The 22,491-nt window shown below is 41.0% G+C and overlaps 1 protein-coding gene and 1 pseudogene across 1 annotated transcript in view; one reads left to right on the forward strand and one right to left on the reverse strand.

Moving 5' to 3' along the window:
* Positions 1-22,251, reverse strand: part of GNE (glucosamine (UDP-N-acetyl)-2-epimerase/N-acetylmannosamine kinase) — a 36,410-nt gene extending 14,159 nt beyond the window's left edge. The window contains exons 1-5 of the mRNA XM_054727001.1: positions 22,098-22,251; positions 14,767-14,972; positions 9,243-9,694; positions 5,187-5,339; positions 2,429-2,641 (exon numbers count right to left, since the gene is read on the reverse strand). Coding sequence (XP_054582976.1) covers positions 2,429-2,641; positions 5,187-5,339; positions 9,243-9,694; positions 14,767-14,930 — 982 coding nt within the window. The 5' untranslated portion in view covers positions 14,931-14,972; positions 22,098-22,251. The remainder of the gene's footprint in view (positions 1-2,428; positions 2,642-5,186; positions 5,340-9,242; positions 9,695-14,766; positions 14,973-22,097) is intronic.
* Positions 13,439-14,372, forward strand: LOC103286430 (zinc finger protein 42 homolog; annotated as a pseudogene).
* Positions 22,252-22,491: the final 240 nt, after the last annotated feature.

Below are 22,491 nucleotides of genomic sequence, written 5' to 3' on the forward strand. Positions count from 1 at the left end.
CAAAAATCTGACTTATTTAAGGCACTCTTGTTTTGGGTCTCCCTGATTCAGCAGCTGACCTGTTATCCTAACTAAAGACCATCCGCATGCCAATCACTCTCAAATTTATATCTTCAACTCCAACTCTCCCTGGAACTATCTAGCTGCTTACAGGCCATGTCCATTTAGGCTTCTCAAACTTAACATGGCCATTAGAGAAGTTTCAATTCCACCCCTCCCAAATCTGCTCCTCCCTCAGTGTCCCCGTATCAGGAAGGGTACACTCATCCAAAAACCTAAGAGTTATTGTCGATTCCTTTCTTCCTTTCACTGCTCATATCCAAGCATCAGCAAGTACTATAGCAAACCCCAAATCTAACTTTTCTCCATCACTGATACCACATAGTCTAAGCCACTATCATCTTGCATATGAACTGAAAACCTCTTAACTGGTCTCCCTGCTTCCACTCCTACCCCATCCACCACATTCCACTCGCTATATAGCAACCAGATGATCTTTCCAAAATGCAAGAAGCATTTTGTCATCTTCTCTCTTAAATGACTTCCCATCATACTTAGAAAAAAATCCGAATTATTTACCCTGATTTAGGTCTGCCTCCTTCTGTAACATCACCTTGTTACCGGCACTCTTCTCCTTGCCCAATGCTCTACAGCTACCCTGGCCCATCTTTCTCAGGTACATTAAGCTTATTCCTATCTTAGGGTCTTCATAGTAGGGTTTTCCTCTTCTTCGCCCTGATCCTCACATAGCTAATTCCTTGTCATTCATATCTCAGCTTAAGTGTCATTTCCTAAACAAGGACTTCCCTTACCTAATCTAATGTAGCCCACACATTACCTTTTGTTATAGTCTGGACAGTACACAGCTGAATTTATTTATTTTTTGGTCTATCATTACTCCTCCCACTAGAATGGAAGTTACATGAGAGCTCAACCCAATTTAGACTAGTTTACTACTGAATCCTAATGCCCAACACACAGTAGGTGCTTATTAAATGTTTTCTTAATGAATGAATTAATGAAGTTGAAAGAATTTTCATCTGGTGGCTTCAATTTTCTCTCTGAAGGGAGCAAAATAATACTTTGGGAATGAAAAGGAAGAAGATCAAAAGATAATACAGAATAATGCTTTAAATAATAAATAATTTAAATTAAAATAAAACTTAAAAAAACTACTACTAAGTATAGGTCAAGAATGCTTTACAAATAAACATACAAAAAAGGCCAAAAAATAAAAATAAAAAATGAAGATAATACAGTTAGGGTGGCAATTATGAAGAATGGGAAAAAGAGCTGGAACTAATGTCCTTGATTCTAGTCAAGTCTTTTTCTATGAACTACATATATTTTTTCCATTACCTATAGAAATATATTTGCATGTAGACAGTATTAGAACTCAGACTAATGTTAACCAGTTAACTGCCACGATATTTTGAATTTAATTTAAAAAGGTCTGCCACTTGCATCTATAAGATGCTTATGACGTACAAATCATTAATGATAGGATAAGCCCGGTTAGCAAATTCATTAATAATCCTACTTATACTTTAGTTATTAAGGAGGCATCTTATTTAGAATTGCCATTTAGTCTGAAGTACTGACTAAAGGGACTCTACTAGCCCCAGAAAATGAAAGACTAGCATTTATATACTGATAACACATTCTCCCTTCAACACAGCCATCAAAGACCACAATTAACTAAGAAACTCTTAGCTCTGATATTACAAAGACAATAAAGTCAAGCCAGTGTGGCTCAGTGGTTGAGTGTTGACCTATGAACCAGGAGATCATGATTCGATTCCCAGTCAGGGCACATGCCCAGGTTGTAGGCTCGACCCCCAGTGTGGGGCATGCAGGAGGCATCTGATCAATGATTCTCTCTCATCATTGATGTTTATATTTCTACTAGAGGCCCGGTGCACAAATTCGTGCATGGCCAGTGATTGAGGCCTATTTGGGGGGCCAGTTGATGGAGGGGAGTAGGGAGGCCATAGGAGGTTGGCCAGCTGCAGGGAGGAGCTGCAGGAGGTTGGCTATGGGAGTGCACTGACCATCAGGGGGCAGCTCTTGCATTAAGCATCTGCCCCCTGGTGGTCAGTGCGTGTCATAGCGACTAGTCGTTCAGGTCATTTGGGCGTAACAGTCACTTAGGCTTTTATATATATAAGTCCCTCTCTCACCCTTCCTCTCTGAAATCAATAAAAATATATTAAAAAATATTTATATATTTTTAAAAAGACAAAGACAATAAAAATGTTAAGTAGAGCCTTAAAAAGTTTGGTAATCACGGTGTGCTTTATGTAGATTTTAAGCTACAGTTGGTCATTAACTTCATTCACTTGTTGATAAAAATGTCATCACACATTTTATAATAACTCATACATATCTATTAAGCCTAGTCAGCTGAAAAAAAAGCAAAGGTAGATACCTGTTTCTCTTCCAATCTGCCGTGTTCCTAGATTGATCACTGGTGTTCCAAAAGCTCCAACCTCTCGTACCCCACAACTGCTATTCCCAATCACACAACCAGCGTGGGCAACCAACTGTATAAACTGTTCAAATGGGACATGTTTAACTGCCCGAAAATTAGGATGATGCTCGATGCCCTTCTTCCGCATCACTCGAACCATCTCTTTGCTCCCTGTGAAAATGAAAAGAACCGACTATTACATGGTTTATGAGAGAAACAATTTTCATTGGCAAGTTTAACCCCACTTAAAGAAATCTTCCCATAAATACTCAAAACAGTTATTCAGGAAATAGTCATTTTAATGGTTGATCTTTTCATGAGTGATGACTAACTAGTTGTCTGGTTAGCTTTCTGCTTCAACTCATCTAGAAACTTTAAACAACAACAGTTGGGATGTTTCAAACAGCACTCAGCAAAGCAAATACCTTTTATAAATGCCCCAGTAAAAGTCTTTACCTTAAACAACAATTAAAAGGCTCAAGACAGGCCACTAGTCTCTATCTCTGAAGCTGGGTGTTCCTAAATGGAAAGGTCTCAGGCTCCACCCAGCTAGCTGACAACAGCTCAGTGGGATAGCACTCCCACTTATGTGGACTAAGCTCCAAGAAAATACAGACAGATTCTGATACTGTGGCTGATCTTAAATGTGTGATTAAAAAAATGTTACAGATATATGAGGGAGAGGCCTCTCTGCTTGCCTCTCTAGTCACCCTTTCCTAGCTACCAAGGGAGACAAAGGTGCTAATCTGGTTGGTTAGAAGGCAGGACAGCAACCACACTGCGTTCCCCGCTGATTTAACAAAAGCTGGGAATCCAGTGTCCTCTCTCATTTTAACTTTCTCTGTGTGGTGAGATAATAGAGTCAGGGTCTACTCTTTAGCACAGGCCCAGCTACGCCTATAGTCATTGTAGAATGCCAGAAGGTGCTATTATTCCAAGATTCAAATGTGGTGTGGTGTGGTGTGGACTCAGTTGAAGGCTTGTTTTTGGCCTAGATTACAGGTACTAATCGTGTTTTCCAGAGGGTTCTATATTAGGGAGCTGGGCACTCAACAGATAATGAGAAAGTGATGCCTTGATTCTTATTTCCCTATTGTTCCTTGTGTATATTTTATCAAAAACTCTGTGAGAAGGAAAAGGAGTGGTAGGCATGATTTAGGCATTCTTGGGATCCTTTACTTTCAGAGGGGAAAAATATTTCTAATTTAAGGTATATACAATCAGGAAAGTATATTACAAACAAAACACAACTGGCAATAAATATTAAACAAGAGAGATATATAATTACAAATATTTATACAAAAGTCTCAAGGATTATAAAAGAAGAAATATTAAGGTTTTTGAAATATTGTTAAATTACCTGGACAAAATCGGGGTTGTGGGTTACCTTTTTTTTTCTAATTAACACTAAGACAAGGATTCTTTCAGAGAAAGATAACATCTTGACATTGCAGAAAACAGTCCTGCCTCCTTTTCCACAAAGTGCCTAAGAGCTCAGCAATGAGTGGTGTCAACTAATAATGAATATTTGAAAATTCCTTAGTGTCAGGCCCTGCTCTAGCACTTCTCATTCATATCTCATATCCCCATTAACATGGTTAAGGTCTCACTAGCACCAAAGCCTACAGTACCATCCACTGGTAGGTGATCAATCAGGTCAGGCTTGAAGATCAACTGGGGACTCTAGCTCTAAACTGTTTAAGCTCAAGATTACTTTAAGGTACAATTAATATAAAGAAGAGAAGAAATAATAATATGGCTATTTTACTGTGGTCAGTGGAATCATTACTTTAATAAAGACACTCTTTCAACTTCTAAGGTTTGTCTCTTTGCTACTGCATTCTCTCACTGGTGTAAACTGGAGGGAAGATATCTAATCTAATAATAGACAAATATGCAAATTGACCGCACCTTCGCTACACCTAAGCCACGCCCACCAGCCAAGCCACGCCCACCAGCCAATCAGGACGAGTATGCAAATTACCCCAACAAATATGGCGGCTAATTTGCATATCAAGACAGCATCGAAAGAAGCCAAGAGCTGCAGAAGGGAGTAAAGCTTCGAAGAAGCAAGCCGGGAGGGGGGGGAGGAGAAGGGAGGAGTGAAGTCAGGGCCGGGGCGAAGGGGAAAGCAGGCGGGCTGGTGGAGAAGGCGGGGCGGGCGACAAGGGTGGAGTGGAGGCGGGGCCGGGGGCGAACGGAAAAGCAGGCGGGCTGGAGGAGAAGGCGGGCTGGGGGACAAGGGCGGAGCGAAGTCAGGGCTGGGGGCGAAGGGGAAAGCAGGCGGGCTGGTGGAGAAGGCGGGGCGGGTGACAATGGCGGAGCGGAGGCTGGGCCGGGGGCTAACGGACAAGCAGGCGGGCTGGAGGAGAAGGCGGGGCAGGCGACAAGGGCGGAGGGGAGGCGGGGTAGAGTGCAGCAGGAAATCCTATTGCAGGATTTTTCCTGCAACGGGAACGCTAGTTTAATATAAAACTAGAATGAAGATTAGAGAGATTTTTTTTTTTTTAGTATTAAGTTCCTACTAGACTTTACAAAAACATCACATCTTCAATCTACTACAAAATTGGTGATCCTTTGAAAACTGGAGCGCATTTCAGAATACAGCAGCCTTCAATATAAAATGGGCAAGATAGGAAGGGCAGTCAAAAGAAGACATAACAGAAACATACAACTGGAAGCTAGGTGGCATACTTTCATTTTTAAGTCCAATTACCTGCATCAATATTTGGAAACAGAACTAGGGTCCGCTTGTTAAATGAGATAAGTGCATCCAATGTTAACTCAAACATTTTAATGGAATGCTTAATGTCAGTGGTCACTGGGTGTTGAAGAGCAACAATGTAATCTTTAGGTTTTACATCATCACCTGTTTAAAGAAAAATCAAACCACATTGCTTCATTAGTTAAAAATCTCAAAGGAGGAAGAAGAAAATTCCAAAAGGCAGATCCCAGTCTGTGCTTTTACAAATGAAAAGGAAGAAAGTTTGTTACATTTTAAGCCAGTCATCCAAATTGGGTTCAAATGATAAAAACTTACAGCAAAAAGTCCAAGGATTCGACAAACTTAACATTTTACAAAGGTACTTGCTACCATAAACAAAATATATGACTTTAAATAGAAGACACTAACTAGAATTCATTGTTTCAAGTCCAAAATATTCCAAAGCATTAGAAAACTGTGAATTTTCCCAATTTCAAACTAGTGTTTTTAATGAATTATCAGCAATATCAATGAATAACAATATGTTGCAAATCAGGACATTGAGAGTTTGGATGTGCATTAAATATATTTCATATAATACATAGGAGCTTCCTCATACCATCACCCACCAGATTCAACAAATGGCAAATATTTCTAACTCTGTTCAAAGGATTAGAATGGCTTCACTTATCCCAATGCTGGGATCATAAGGACAGTTCCTCAGCAAAGATTTAAAAATGTAAATGGGTCAGATGGACAGTGCTATGCCAAAGAACACAGAACATTTATCAATAGGGGCTATATTATCCCATAAAATGAGCTCCAGTCACTTATTTTTTAATGAGAGTACATTTCTTTGTGATATTAATTTTAATATCAATTTTATAATGCATTATATATTTATTATTAATTTCCAAATTCAAATAGCAGTTATTTTTATGATTTAATGGTAACAGAATTTTTACTAAGAATTTTCAGTAGTAACTGATTTAAAAGACTATAGGTTCCCAAATTATATTTAAAAAATTATTGATCCTATATTATGTTCCAAAATAGGGTTAGGAGGATATAATTATTAAATTTTTGTGCAAGTAGAAATTTTTGTGTGCAAAGGTCTAAGAGAATCTATCAGAATCAAGTCTAGGAAGATGAGGTCAACATAAATTTAAGTAATTCGCTAGATATAGATCAGGGCCTTTAGAAACTATGGGGAGAGCTGGACCAGCGTGGCTCAGTGGTTGAGCGTCCACCTATGAACCAGGAGGTCATGGTTCAATTCTCGGTCAGATCACATGCCCAAGTTGCAAGCTCAATCCCCAGTGGGAGGCATGCATGAGGCAGCCAATCAATTCTCTCTCATCATTGATGTTTCTATCTTTCTCTCCCTCTCCCTTCCTCTCTGAAATCAATAAAAAAATAAATAAAAAACAAACTATGGGAAGAGAAACAGCAATGAAAGATAAAAGATATGGCACAAGTTGGTCCCGCTAAAATGCACATTTCTATAATGTGAATTAGCTCATCTGTGGTTGGTAAATAAAGGAATGATGTCAGCCTTTAATGTATAGTTTAGTTATTCATACATGATTCCCCATGGCTGGATACAAAGAACCTTAATGTAAATGTACACAATATTGCTCATATTTTTGTTAGGAGAAAGACAGCACCTGTCAGAGGGCCCCTTCACCCCACATTCTTTCTCTTGGTTCAGTGTGCCCAGGTACTCTGTCTTGAGAACACTTTGGGGGCAAGTGTCTCTGACCATGGCTGTGTGTGTGTGTGTGTGTGTGTGTGTGTGTGTGTGTGGCAATTTTACTTTGAGAGTGCAGATGTTAGAGAGGTTCTGTGGTCCCATGCAGAGGATCATTCTATATAACTTATGGCTACAACTTACTGCTAAGGGGCAAGTGGGAGATGAAGAAAAATTCCAGCAGTTAACCCCAGGAAAGCTTCCATTTCTCATTTACTAGTATTTTCTCCTTTAAGTGTGATTAAGAAACATCTGCACTATATAGAAAATAACCATATAATGCGAAATTGCACTTTGTAACTCCAGACTCTATCTGGAGCTAGTTTCTTTATAAAAGAAGGATAGCTACAGAGCAAAAACTAGTGAAAAAGAAAACACAGGACAATAAGCTGGAGCTACCCATCTCTGGCAATAATACATTCTGTGCAAAGCTTCTCAACACACAACTTCTGACATTCTCACTCTGCCTTTATCCACAGAACTCAGTCAGCAGCTTCAATCCTTCCACACAACCCTTTCCATTAAGGTACCATCATATTGTTTTGTGTTCAAGTTCTATATTTACTGTGGCATTTCTTTCAATATTGGGAATTTAACATGTCTTTTTAACTTTGCTAAATTTTTATTAGGACTGTTATTTATTAATGTTCTGGTTACAAAGTTGCAACACTATTTTTTCCTGTAAGTAAGGTGACAGACATCAGAAGAAGCAGGTGTAGACATTGCACAAGGTATCATTGCTAGGGGTAGGTGGCTTGGGCTCATTGTCTTACCACTCACCCCTATCCCAAAACACACACTGTTGTTTTTTAATCGTTTTGGCTCTTTTGTCGTCTTTCTTTTCATAAACTGCTCAAGTGGTTCCAAATAGAACCTTAAGCCCTACAAGTACAAGCTTGCTACATTCTGCTGTATAAGGATTATTTTCTATTATAAGTTTTTCAAAAATCCAAAGTGTGTCAGAATACATATAAGAGCTAACAATGTAATCAGAACAGAATGAAAAAATGTTTGCTTAGAAACATATAAAAAGGAGAGACTAAAGAGACAAGTTTCTTCCACTAGCATTATCTAGACAGGTTCCTTGATAACTACAAATCTGTCCAAGAATAAGAAATATATAGAATGGATTAACTTCTATAAAGGAAAGCCTGATCCTTTTCCTGTTTTAATATGACATGATTTAAAATATACATAATCACTTTAAGTACACAATCACCTATTATTCATTAACTTCATTTTTCAATAGTTCTACCTCTTTAAAAAGGAGAGTCCTAAGTATCTCAACAGATAATTAATCCTGATTTGTTCTCTAGATAGTACTCTATAAATTAACCAAATGAAATTCTGTTTGTAACCCTATTTTCTTTGCCTCTGATTAGCAAAAGGTAATTTCCAGGAGGCTAGATCAATGAACATTGAAGACTTCAGACCTTAATGGTTATTTACAGATATAACAAACTGGTGGTACAACTATGACTTTTGCTTTTAATCATCATCATAATTCTTTTTCTTTTTCTTTTTTAAAAATATATTTTATTGATTTTTTACAGAAAAGGAGAGAGAGGGAGAGAGAGTTAGAAACATCTATGAGAGAGAAACATCGATCAGCTGCCTCCTGCACACTCCCTACTGGGGATGTGCCTGCAACCAAGGTACATGCCCTTGACCGGAATCGAACCTGGGACCTTTCAGTCCAAAGGCCGACACTCTATCCACTGAGCCAAACCGGTTTTGGCCATAATCCTTTTTCATAAGTACTTATGGCTTAGTAACTGCTTTCAACATTCATTATCTCATATGAGTATTCCAACAATCATGTAACAAAGACATTAGAAATAAAAATAACACATTTTTCATTGTACTAAAAAACAAAATAAAGGAAAACAAAAATAAAAACACCCATAATGCTACTAACCAAAAATAAATATTATAAATGACTTGGTGTACATACTTTCTTGAACTTTCCATTATGTTACTGTTTTCATAAAAATGGCATATTATACATAACTTTTGTAGCTTGCTTCCCCCCCTTTTGCTATGTCAGGATCTATCTCTGTAACTAAATATTCACCCATCACATTATATCTAATGGATTAAAAACATTCCATTGTATAAACATATCATAGATTCAACCCATTAAGCCTATTTTATAGAAAAGGTGAGTCTCAAGAGGTGAAGTCATATCATAGAGTAAGATCTATGAACTAAAACCTTAGCCTTCTGATTGCTAATGGAATATTCCACCCACGATAGTTTCTGGAAGGGCTAAAACATACCCAATACTGACAAATATAACCATTAAGACTGATACATACCTAACCACATGCGAATGATGCTCATGTAGTCTTTGTTCTTGGCACAGAGAAGTTTGTCATAGGAAGGACAGCCTGCCAGCAGGATGCGGTCATGGTCCTCACACATGGATATCAGGTGTTGCTCTGCGCTTCGGGTGCAGCACACATGATAGTGAGCCAGTTTTGTTATGGCATGTCTAATGGAATCGTCAATGGTCCCACTGACTTCCCCGCCTTCAATGTGAAGGATTCGGATGTTCATCAAGGCAGCAGATGTTGCCAGTGCCAGGGCATCAAACCTGTCTCCATGGACAATCATGATGTCAGGCTTCAGGCGATTAAGGACATCTGGTAGCTTCACTAGGGCCAGGCCTACTGACTCAACCATAGCTGCCTCATCTTCCCCTCTAACAATCGTGTGTAGCCTGGTGTTAATGTCAAAGTCATCTTGTTCAATCATGCGGTACGTATTTCTGAAGCAAGAGAGAAATAAAGACAAAAACATGAGAAAAGCTATCTAAAATCAACTCTGAAGGGAGAAATATTTTATAAAATTTCCTTGTTAAATAAATTGAAGTATAACTTACAAAAAATTAAAAACAGACCATAAATGCATTCATCACTTGATTAATTTTTTTACCTGCATTACCCTGTAGCCACCACCCAGATTAAGACATAACCATCCAGCATCTTGGAAATCTCACTTGTGCCCCTCTCAGTGAGTACCTGGAGGGAAAACTATCTGAGGGAGAATTTTTTTTTATTAGGAAAAAAGAGACCAAAATTTACACTGGTCATTACATTTTCTTTTTTCTTTTTTTTTTTTCTATATTTATAAATTTTTAAAAACAAATATGCTACTTAATAGGAAAAAATGTTACTTATAAAAGCAAAGCTCATTTTAAAAATATAGTAGGAATCCAGGACACCAGACATATCACAACAATACCAATTTCTGAATGATGGAAATTATCACTTGAATTTTCCTTGTATGGTACTATTAATGCAGTATAGTTCTGACTGGAGTAAAAATGTAAGTTTCACAGCATTAAACTGGCTGTGAAATGCAGTTTCAGTTTGTTTCAGGCTTCAGTAACAACAGTAATTCTCAATGCCTTAACGTTTCCTGTCTGTTATGGTAAGATTCTAAAAGATACGGCTTTTTTTTTTTTCTAAGTATATAATACATTTATTATTTAAAAATTGGAAAATACTAAAAATTATCATTCATAAACCTACACTCAGTGTTATCATTTTGATTTTCTTTCTAGCCATTTTATGCATAATATTTTAATCTGGTTGAGATTACATACAATTTTGTATTCATGTAATACTAATTTTCTCAGATCATAACTGCTTCTTTACATACATCATTGTACATTATATATGGACATCTAGTAGTCATTTCATAGATTCCTTTGATTTTCCTATAAAGCTATGTTGCCTGTAAATAAAGACAATCTTTATGTCTTTATATATCTTGCTTTATTGTACTGGCTGTTACATCTAGTACAGTTGAAGAGAAGTGGTGAAAGTGGAAGTCCTTACCTTGTTCCCAATTTTAGGAGGAAAGCATAAATTTTATGTTAGCTGTAGGTTTTTCACAGGTGCCCTTTATCCATTCTATCCAAGCTTACTACAAGTTTTTATCCTAACTGTTTAATTTCATCAAATATTTTTTAATATGTATTGATATGACTGTATGGGTTTTCCCCTTTATTCTGTTGAGATGTGAATTATAATAATTGATTTTCAGATGTTAAAATTTCTGAGATAAGTCCACTTGGTGGTAATGTATTATCGGTTTGCTACTTCATCTAAATTGATTGTCAATTTTCTTAGCCTAATATTCCCCTTTTATTCTCTTTCTTAAATCTTTATTATTGGAAGTATTACATATGTCCCCTCTTTTATTCTTTTAAAGGCTGTAATATTTTGAAAGAAATAACTTTTGACTGTTAATTTTCTCTATTGTTTAATCTATTTTTATATTTCATTGATTTCCACTCTTTATTATTTCCTTCTTGTTTACTACAGTGGAAACAGATCATTGACTCTAAACTTGTCTTCTTTTTAATATAGTATTTAAAGCTATAAATTTCCCTGTAAGCACTGCTTCATTTACAACCACAGATTTGGTATATTGTAATATTTATTATACAGTTCAAAATATTTTCTTTTTTTAACATTTATTTTTAATTTTTGTTAATCCTCACCTGAGGATATTTTTCCACTGATTTTTAGAAGAGAGAGGAAGGGAGGGGGAGAGACAGAGAGAAAGAAACATTGATTGGTTGCCTCCCACATGCACCCTGACCAGGGCCGGGGATCAAACCTGCATCCAAGGTACATGTCCTTGACCAGAATCGAAACCCTTCAGTCCCCAGGGCTGACGCTCTATCCACTGAGCCAAACCGGCTAGAGCCAAAATATTTTCTAATTTCCCTTAGGATTTCTTATTTAGCCCATGGCTTAAAACTCAAATAAAACAACCAATTAAAACAAGGGCTAAAAATCTTAACAGACCCTTCACCAAAGATGTTATAAAGATGGCCAAAAAAAAGCATATGAAAAGATGCTTCACACCTTATGTCGTCAGGAAAATGCAAATTAAAACAATGAGATACCACTACACACCTATTATATTAGCCAAAATCCAGAACACTGACACCACCAAATGCTGATGAGGAATTGGAGCAACAGGAACTCTCATTCGTTGTTGGGGGAAAACAAAACGATTCAGCCACTTTGGAAGACAGCTTGGCAGTTCCTTACAAAACTAAAGGTACTCCAGTCATACAACCCAGCAATCGTGCTCCTGTTTACCCAAAGAAGCTGAAAACTTATGTCCACAATCCACCCAAAAAGCTGCAATACAGATGTTTATAGTAATCTTCTTTAGCGCTAAAAAGAAATTACTATCAAGCTATTAAAATACACAAAGGAAACTTAAATGCTTATTGCTAAATGAAAGAAGCCAATCTGTAAAGGCTACATATTGTATGATTCTAATTCTATGACATCCTGGAAAAGGCAAATCTATGGAGATGGCAAAGAAAAAGTCAGTGGTTTCCTGGGGTGAGGGTAAAGAAGGGTGGATATGTAGAGCAGATTTTTAAGGCAATGAAACAACTCTGTATGATACTGTATCAATGGGGTCATGTCATTATAGATTTGTCCAAACCCACATAATTTATACCACCAAATTGAACCCTAACGTGGGTTTTCTTAGGCAGAGTTTCATATTTTTAAAAGCTATGAAATTTTGAGCCATCCATAAATTTCTTCTCTACTCTAAGTTCTTAGAGAAAATTGCTAAATTGGTTTTTGCGGGCAGGTTTTTATTTATTTGTTTTTGCTATTGTTATTATCTTGTTTTTAAAGAACAGTCTGAAAAAAAAAACAATTTTACTTTAACACAAGCTGTTTTCATATTTAATATTGTATTTCTGACCATCTTTGGAGATTGCATTAACATTTTCATGCCACAAGGGTGCACTAACTGCTACTTTATTGCATATAACAAAATGAATGTTCACCTTTGGTTTATATACTCTGCTCCTTCAAAAATTCCCCAATTTTCATTTTTCATATTTCACCTCTGATCAACAACAAACCTAATGTCATCAAAATAAGTATCAATGGTAATGGTAATATAACATTTTATTTAGCCTAGTAATTAAATTAGATTTTTAAAATCTAGTTCCATATCTACTACTTTATATGCTGTTGATCTATATACCAGTTTTAATGTCGAATTACCATTAGAACTCACAAAACATATAACATGGAATCACATTATTATGTCACACAATATATAAGTGCCATTTCTCCTTAATATAATAACAAATATTAATAACTATTTATCAAGCATCCATTAAGCAGCATCATTGTGATGAATTCTGTATATCACTATCTCCATTCTTCACAATAACCTACATCACAAGTTTTCACTTCATTTTGTAATTGAGGAATCTGAGGCTCAGAGATGCTAAGCTACTTCTCTAAGGCCACGTAAAAACTAAGTGGTAGAGATTTTAAATGCTGTTGGGAGCACAAGTACCTTCCTCCTCGTCTTTGCTCTGAAAGGAAATGGAACAGGAAGTAGAGTGAGTGACACAGTATCAAGGGACAACTGTACTAAGTGCTGGGACCTGTGACTAGGACAGAAGAGGACCTTGCTCTCATATTCTGACTCTGCAGGTGCCTGCTGAAGACTTACCAGATCACTGCTACCTGGAAGTGGTTGATATATCCTGGTGCAAACCTTGGAGGAGGAACCACAGGACAGCATGGAGCAGCAACTGCACACAAGGGCAAAGACTCGTGGACCAAGGGCAGAAGGGCCCTCGGTGGGAATAAGCCAAATCCAGCCACACCAGAGCCAGCCCAGCAGGAGCCCCTCATCGTGATGAGGGCCTTGTGGGATGAAGATGGGGACCACGAGATTAGCTATCAGGTTGGTGAAGAGGATCCCTCCTCTGACTGTTACATAGAGTGCATCATACGAGGAGAGTTTTCCGAACCCACCCTGGAAGAGGACATATTTCTCAAGTCCTTCAACTTCCTGAGCGGAGGGGTCAGAGCAAGAGTTTTCTAAACAGGTTTTTGATAATGCAAACTCACTTTTTGAATGTTCCTTGCATTACATGGAAAAAGGGGCAAAACAAGAATTTCCTCAACATGACAGGCAAGAAGCCTCCTCCTGGAGAAACACCCAACACTAGGCCTGGTAGATCCTACCCGGATTGTAGAATTTGCTAGAAATAAGCCAAGAAAAAATAGAGAATGTGATGCTCCAGAAAAATCTGTTTGTCCTCAGAGTGGATGAGCAAGAGAGTTGAAGACGAGAAATTCCCTGAGAAAGCATCTCCACCTGGTTCATGGCCCCTGCAACCACATGTGTGGGAAAGCATTTCCTGAGAGCTCCAAACTAAAAAGGCATTTTATGGTTCATACTGGAGGAGGCCTTTTCAGTGCACTTTTAAAGGGTGCAGGAAACGCTTTTCTCTAGCCTTCAACTTGCATATACATGTGCGCATCCACACCGGGGAGAGGGCTTTTGTGTATTCCTATGAAGGCTGTCACAGGAGCTTTGTCCAGTCAAATAATCTGAAATCTCACATCTTAACTCATGCAAGACAAAAATAATCAATAAAAAGATGGGGGAAAAATCTTTAAACAGGGGAAGCATTTTAACAAAAGAGTGATTGGGGACAAATATGCCTCACTGATTATTTTCAGGAAAGAATATTTGAATCAATGTTGCAACCCTATAAGGCATATTTTTAAATGTTACTAAGATGCTCCTATTAATTTTGATACCATTCTAAGAACATTGTGTACAAAATGATAGTGTGCTTCCAACAGGAAGGTCAGTAACAAACTTATTTCAAAAGAGTAAAACAGAACAAAACAAAACAAAAAACCTAAGTGGTAGAACTAGGATTTGAAGCTAGATCCACATAGTAGTTCCTGGATCCAAGCTCTCTCCAGTACACAATGCTGCAACGAAGAGTATCATAAGAAAATGCTTTCATCTTACCCATAGTCATCGATCAGGTGAGAGCCAAGCACCACGACGTCCAGGTCAAAGAACTCAGGTTCCGTTTTAATGCCAAACATGATCGGTGCAAGTTTAGAATAATCAGCACGGTTGCAAGTAGCAACACAAACCCGCAGCTTCCGATTATTCCCATTCTTCTCCATGACTTGATTTTTTCTTTTTGAAAGGTTCTTAAAATAGAGTTCCTAAAGTTACAAAAATAAAAACGATTTATGATCAGAATGAAAGGTCCTAGATATAAACAGAATTTTACGATTGTAAGTCCTTATCCACTGTTTAGCATGGTGATTTTTAACCTTTCTTCCCACCGTACTGTGTGTGACACAGCCACTGGTATATCCAGAGTTATGAAATTCCAGCTGACTAATTATAACTCCACCCCTTTCTCTCACAATTAAGAAAATACACTGGAAAACACCTGGCCAGAGTGGTTCAATTGGTTGAGCATCATCCTGTGCACCATGCACTGAAAGATTGCCAGTCAATTCCCGGTCAGGGCACATAGCTGGGTTGGGAGCTCCATCAGATCCCCAGTCAGGGAGCATAGAGAAGGCAACCAACAATGTTTCTCTTTCTTTATCTCTCTCCCTCTTTCCCTCCCTCTAAGCATGTCCTCAGGTGAGGATTAAAAAAAAGAAAAAATACTAGAATGCAATTTAAAAAGTGACATAAATCAAATATTTAAAAGGCAAGCAAACATCAGCTCTTTAGTAGTTAAAAATTACTTGCCATACCTCACAATTAATCCCAACATACCAGACTATTGCAAAACTTTGAGAATTACTGATCTAGTTCAACTCTTTCACTAACAAAAATGAAAACACAGGTTTTGAGAGGGAAATTACTTCCCCAAGATTCAGTATCACATCTTATAAGGGACTAGAGCCCCGGTGCACAACATTCGTGCACTGGGGGGAGGGTCCCTCAGCCCAGCCTGCGCCCTCTCACAGTCTGGGACCCCTCGGGGGATGTCCGACTGCTGGCTTAGGTGCACTCCCCGTGGGGTCCTTAGCACTGCCGCATCTGCTGAGAGGTCCTTAGTGCTGCCACAGAGGCAGGAGAGGCTCTCGCCACCGCTGCACTCATCAGCCGTGAGCCTGGCTTCTGGCTGAGTGGCGCTCACCCAATGGGAGCGCACTGACCACTGGGGGGCAGCTCCTGCATTGAGTGTCTGCCCCCTGGTGGTCAGTGTGCATCATAGTGACCGGTCATATCGTGTTCAGTCAATTTGCATATTAGGGTTTTATTATATAGGATGATATCTATTCAACTTCACACCATACACCCCTGGATATACAAAGCACTGTGATCAGTGCTGAGGAATAGAAAGATGAATAAGACAAAGATTAAAACACAACAACAAAAGAAAAAAACAACACTACCTTTAAGGCCTAATTAGCACCTGTAGCCAGTGATTACAAACTTCACAACTCCAAAGGCCACCAGAATTTTCTGTCCCACAGGCACCTCAAAGTCACTGGCACAAACCAAACTCATTTTCTTTTCTAAACTTGTTTCTCCTTCCTTGTTCTCTCACTCAGTTATGAGCCTTCCATTCATCCAAATGCTTTGATATTCTTGGCTCCTCTGTTCGTCACAGTGTGCCTCCTAAAGCCCAAACAATTACACCTCCTGAATATCTTTCAAATCTCTCTCCTCTCCATCCCAATCTCTCATCTTAGGTCTGAACTATGGTAACAGCTATCAAAGTAGTTTGCCTGTCTCTAGCTTTGCCCTGCCTCCCACAGACTTTCCAAGTGATCTTTCTAAAGTTCATAAATCTGATCATCATGCTAACCAGGATACATCACCTATGGACAAAGCCCAATTTTCTAATTTGGACCTAGCCCAGGGGTCCTCAAACTTTTTAAACAGGGGGCCAGTTCACTGTCCCTCAGACCGTTGGAGGGCCGGACTATAGTTAAAAAAAAACTATGAAAAAATTCCTATGCACAATGCACATATCTTATTTTGAAAAAAACAACACACAAAAAAAAAAAAAAACGGCAAAAACACCCGCATGTGGCCTGTGGGCTGTAGTTTGAGGATGCCTGACCTAGCCCATCCTTCCATCCATTTCAAATGCCCTTACTCTGGGCTGAAGAGCCTGAAGTTCAGCCAGTGGGTCTCCGTATCTGTGCTTTTCTAGATGCAAGTACCTCTCCCTAAAACTTCCTTTCCCTCTTGACTGAACTCTTCCTCATACCTCAAAACAGCCTAAGTGTCACTTCCTCTGAAAAGCTTTCGCATACACCTCACTCCTCCTCACCCCAGCCCTTTTAGTTGCTGCCTGCCTCCAAGCACTGTGGCCCTCCCATACAGATACACACTATCGTTTTAGTCCTCTGCCTTCCTGTCTCCCTACCACTCTATACCCTTCATTCAAAAAGTAAAAACCAGGGACAAGGGATAAAATTTCACTTCACAGATTGATCTCAATGTTGATCTTTCAGGAAGTGTACCAATGTTTAGAATTTGCACTTAGGAATCCAGAAAAGCTTGAGTAAAGATGCCAATAAAAAGGGAGCTACCTATTAAATGACTGGCCAGAGTGGCTCAGTGGTTGAGCGTTGACCTATGAACCAGGAGGTCACAGTTCAATTCCTAGTCAGGGCACATGCCCTGGTTGCGGGCTCAATCCCTAGTGGGGAGTGTGCAGGAGACAGCTGATCAATGATTTTCTCTCATCATTAATGTTTCTATCTCCCTTCCTCTCTGAAACCAATAAAAAAAATTTTTTTTAAAGGGAGCTCCCTTCAGATCAGGGAAAACTCTGAAATTCAGTGGAAATCCTATCAGTAGCCCTCTGTTGTTGGTATCTTATCTCTCTTAGGCTAGAACTTCTGTGATCACACAAATTGCCCATCACTGGGCCATTCTGAATTTATAATCTCAGTAAAAGCTAATTCCACCTAATAGAAAGCATCCTATCTAATAAAAGGGTAATATGCAAATTAACCATCACTCAGCCATCCCCACAGGCCACGCCCACCAGCCAATCAGGAGCAATTATGCAAATTAACCCCAACCAAAATGGCTGCAGCCACAGAGAGCAGGAGGGAGGCTTGGGTTTCCCCGGCAATGGAGTAAGCCAAGCTTTCCACCTGCCCTTGCTGGCCTAGGCCTCCACTCAAGGCTACAAAGTTTCAATGATAGAAGATACATAAATCAAAACAGAAATGGCGGCAGCCACGGAGTTGGAAAGAGCAGGAGGCTAGGGTTGCCCCCAGCGATGGAGGAAGCCAAGCTTCCCGCACACCCTGGCCGGCCCAGGCCTCCGCGTAAGGCTACAAAGTTTCAATTATAGAAGCTACATAAATCCCAACAGAAATGGCTGCCGCCAGGGAGCAAGCAGAAGGCTTGGCTCCGCTCCAGGCTACAAAGTTTCAATTGTAGAAGACAAATAAACCCCAGATACCAGGGCCTCCGCTTGGGTCGCCAGGGGGCATGGCCGGCCTGCAAACCACCACAGGCCCCTCGCCAAGGCCGCCCCACACCCCAAGGGAACCCCCACCCTGATCCGGGACATCCTTCAGGGCAAACCAGCCGGCCCCCACCTGTGCACCAGGCCTCTATCCTATCTAATAAAAGAGTAATACGCAGATTGACCATCACTCCAACATACAAGATGGCTGCCCTCATGTGGTCAAAGATCCTTCCCCCATGTGGACACAACATGGCCACCACAAGATGGCCAGCAGGGGAGGGCAGTTGGGAGGGACCAGGCCTGCAAGGGAGGGCAGTTGGGGGTGATCAAGCCTGCAGGGGAGGGCAGTTAGGGGTGACCAAGCTGGCAGAGGAGGGAAGTTAGGGGCAACCAGGCCTGCAGGGAAGGGCAGTTGGGAGGGACCCAGGCCTGCAGGGGAGAGCATTTGTGTGTGTGTGGGGGGGGGGGGGGGCCAGGCCTTCAGGGGAGGGCAGTTAGGGGTGACCAGGCTGGCAGGGGAGCAGTTAGGCATCAATCAGGCTGGCAGGGTAGTGGTTAGGGGGTGATCAGGCTGGCAGGCAGAAGCGGTTAGGGGCAATCAGGAAGGTAGGCAGGCGAGCAGTTGGGAGCCAGCAGTCCTGGATTGTGAGAGGGATGTGCACCCACTGGGATTGTGCCTAAATGGGCAGTCGGACATCCCTTGAGGGGTCCCAGATTGGAGAGGGTGCAGGCTGGGCTGAGGGACACCCCCCACCATGCACGAATGTCATGCACCGGGCCTCTAGTTTATAAGATAATGAGCATTCTGTCAAGAATTGTACAGTTAATATTGTCAATAGTTTCTGTGGCTAAGTGAAACAAAACCAATTTTACCATGGGCCAGCAATTTTCAACTCATGGCACACATAAACTACTAAAATTCTGCAACACAACAAAAAAATATATTTTTTGCCGATTTGACAAAAAATTGGTATAATTTTTATTTACTCAGGTATTTCAAGTTTTAAAGATTCCTGCAACACACCAGTGGAAAATCACTGGCCTATGGCATCTCATCAACATTATAAGAAAACAATGCTGCCGTATTAATAAGACCTAAGCACTGCCTCATAATTAGAGACAAACATATTTTTCTAAAACTGGTTGTCTTAGGTGTTCTTATACATAATCCTTTTCTACTCGTTACATTTAAGATGAGTACACTGTTGGTGATATTTACTTTGCTGGGTGAGGCAAAGCAAATCGTTCATGGTTGGTCAATTTGTATTTATTTTAAAAGAACAATAAACATCTGGCAACACTAAGATGCTTAGTATTTACCAGGTAACTCAAAGGTTATTCTACCAAAACTGAGAGTAAACTAGCTATATAAATAAACTATGAAAAATACAAAGTTACTTAGGCCAATCCGATAAGGTTTCTACAAGAAATGTCTAGCATATAAAGGGAATAGATAAGACGTACAAATCTTATTTCTTGAATTACATTAAAGTTTATTGTCTTTACCCAAATCCCTAGAAATTAACTTGTTTTAATAGCATTTTAATCCTTTATTACTATTTGGGACAAAGTAATTAGGTTGCTATTGCCTGTAGCTGTATAAAGTGTGTTCACTTAAGAATGATGGCTAAAGTAGAGCAATGCTCAGGTGTGCTTATCTAGTGTGTTGCTGCAGGAATAATTGATGATTTTTAAGCCATACTATATTTTTAAAGTTAATTTGCACAAATACATTCATATCCATTTTGTCCAATGCAGAATTTAAAATTGAGGAATAAATAAGCTTGAAAAATCTAATCAAGGTGATTTCTTATATGCAGATGTTTGATTCTAGATTTTGAAATACTTGATGCTCCTCCACATTTACCTTGGATTCTTTTGTGTGTGTTTTAAATTTATTGAGGTGATACTGGTCAACACGAACATATAGATTTCAGGTGTGTGTTTCTATGTTACAAAACCTGAATATTGCCCCGTGTGCCCACTACCTTGGATTCTTATACTTTGGATTCATACAAAAGCCCATGATGGTTTTGTCTTGTGTGTAAATGTTATTTATTTAGCATAGACATTAAAGATAACTTCCTGGGGGAAAAAAGTTACTTAGGTCAAAGCTTTTTTAAGGGAAGAAGTTAAACCTTAAAAAGAAAATAATAATAGGCCCTGGCCGGGTTAGAGAATCATCCTGATACGACAAGGTTGCAAGTTCGATCCTCAGTGAGGGCACATACAAGAATCAACCAATGAATGTATAAATAAGTGGAACGACAAATCGATGTTCCTCTCTCATTCAAATCAATCAATCAAACCCAGCATTCAGAGCATTGCCCACATCCAGTGTTTGCCTTGTGTCTGTTCATTTCATAAACATCTATGAGTGAGAACTTCCTGCCAAGAGAACGTGATACTGTAGGCGCACCTCTCACCCAGGTTTCACTTTTTCCGGTTTCAGTTACCTGCGACTATTAAATGGAAAATTCCGGAAAGAAACTATTTTTTCTAAAATTTTAAATGTCACGATGCTCTCAGTAGGGTGATGAAAACTCACCTCACCCCTCTCCGTCCCAGCGTGACTCATCCCTTTGTTCAGTGCTGAATCCATGATATATATGCTCCCCAACCTTAGGCACTTAGTAGCAGTCTAGGTTACCTAACTGACTGTCATGGCATCCCACTGCTCCCCTTCAAATAAACTTTATTTTACTTAATACTGGTCCCAAAGAGTAAGAGTGGTGATGCTGGCAGTACAAATATGCCCAAGAGAAGCAGTCAAGTGCTTCCTCTAAAGGAAAACGTGCAAGTTCTCAACTCAGTAAGAAGATACATACTGCGGTTGCTAAAATCTACAATAAGAATGAATCTTCCGTGGGTGAAGGAAAAAAAAAAATTCATGCTAGCTTTGCTGTCGCACTTCAAACTGCAAAAGGTAAAGGCACAGTGCGTAAGTGCTTAGTTCAATGGTAAAGGCATTAAACGTCATAGATATGTATACACAGGGGAAAAAACAGGGTTCCGTGCTAACGGCTGGTTTCAGGCATCCGCTGAGGATCTTGGAACCTGTCCCCCAAGGATAAGGGGGAGACTACTCTTTCCTCAGTGCAGAGAGGATGAGACTCACGGAAATAAAAGGGACGGGGCTATCTAAAAGTGTTCTGACATTCAGAACCCTATTCCTGAGCCATAATTCTGTTTGGCTTCTTCCAGAGCTTCTACAGTGCGGTCCATCGGTTGTCTATAATGCTAAGCTGCACCCCGCCCCGGCCCTCTCTATCAGAGGAGCAAGGCACACTTTTCCGTGCCGTAACCAGTTTACAAAGTGTGCTCAGGACGGGGCGTGCGTCTGTGCGTGCACGGGTGTGTGTGACAACGCTTATCAAACTTCCCAGGAAGCCCAGGCTCAGAATGCGGTCAGGGCTGGGCGCCGACCTTCCAAGGCATCTTTTACTTCAACCTTTACACCCAGGGCAACGTGCCTATCCAGCGGCTCTCCGCCCTCCGACGCCGTTAACGGGGCATTGTCTTCCAGGACAGCCCGTGTTCTGACTGGGCAGCACGGCCCCGGGACAGCCGTGCGGGCCTCCCTCTCACCGCCGCCATCCCCACACCACACTCACAGCTTCCCGGACGGCTCCTCGCCCGGGGCCGCGCGGAACCTGCCTGCCTGCGTCCGCCGCCGCCAGGTGGGGCCTATAACGGGACTGAAGAGGGGCGCGGGCGCGTAGGCCCCGCGGGCGAGGGGCCGAGCCCGGGCCGGTGTGGGCCGGAGAGTGGGGGGAAGGCTGCGAAGCCGCGGGCTGGGGACCGGAGGAGGAGGCCCTAGAAGCCGGGAGGATGCTCTTCCCGAGCCCGCGCCCCGCGTCCCCGGCGGATGCGTGGCTCTCACCAGTCGCTGGTCCGCGGCTCCCTCCCGCGCCGCCTTCGCCGCCGCCGCCGCCGCCGCCGCGCCTCGAGGCGGAGAGCCAGAGGCAGCGCCCGCCCGCAGGCTGTGCACGGCCCGCCGTCGGCTTCCGCCACGGGGCCCCACGGGTCGCTGACGCGTCGCCGGACCCCACCTCGCACCCCCTGCACACCCACCCCGGCGCGAATCGGCGAGCGCGCCCTGACGTCACCTGAGAGCGATCCCGTGATTGGCTGGGCCCTCCGACGCCCCACCCCCTTCGCTAAAGGTTTCTGGGGAGGCGGGGCGGCCGGCCTTCCGCGGTCGTGGCGCTGTGGGAGCCGCCAGCCCCTGCTCTCGCCCCGCCGGCCCCCCGAACGTCTGGGCGTCCGAGTCCTCG

Source organism: Eptesicus fuscus, chromosome 15 (assembly GCF_027574615.1).
Source record: "Eptesicus fuscus isolate TK198812 chromosome 15, DD_ASM_mEF_20220401, whole genome shotgun sequence".
Classification (NCBI taxonomy): Eukaryota; Metazoa; Chordata; class Mammalia; order Chiroptera; family Vespertilionidae; genus Eptesicus; species Eptesicus fuscus.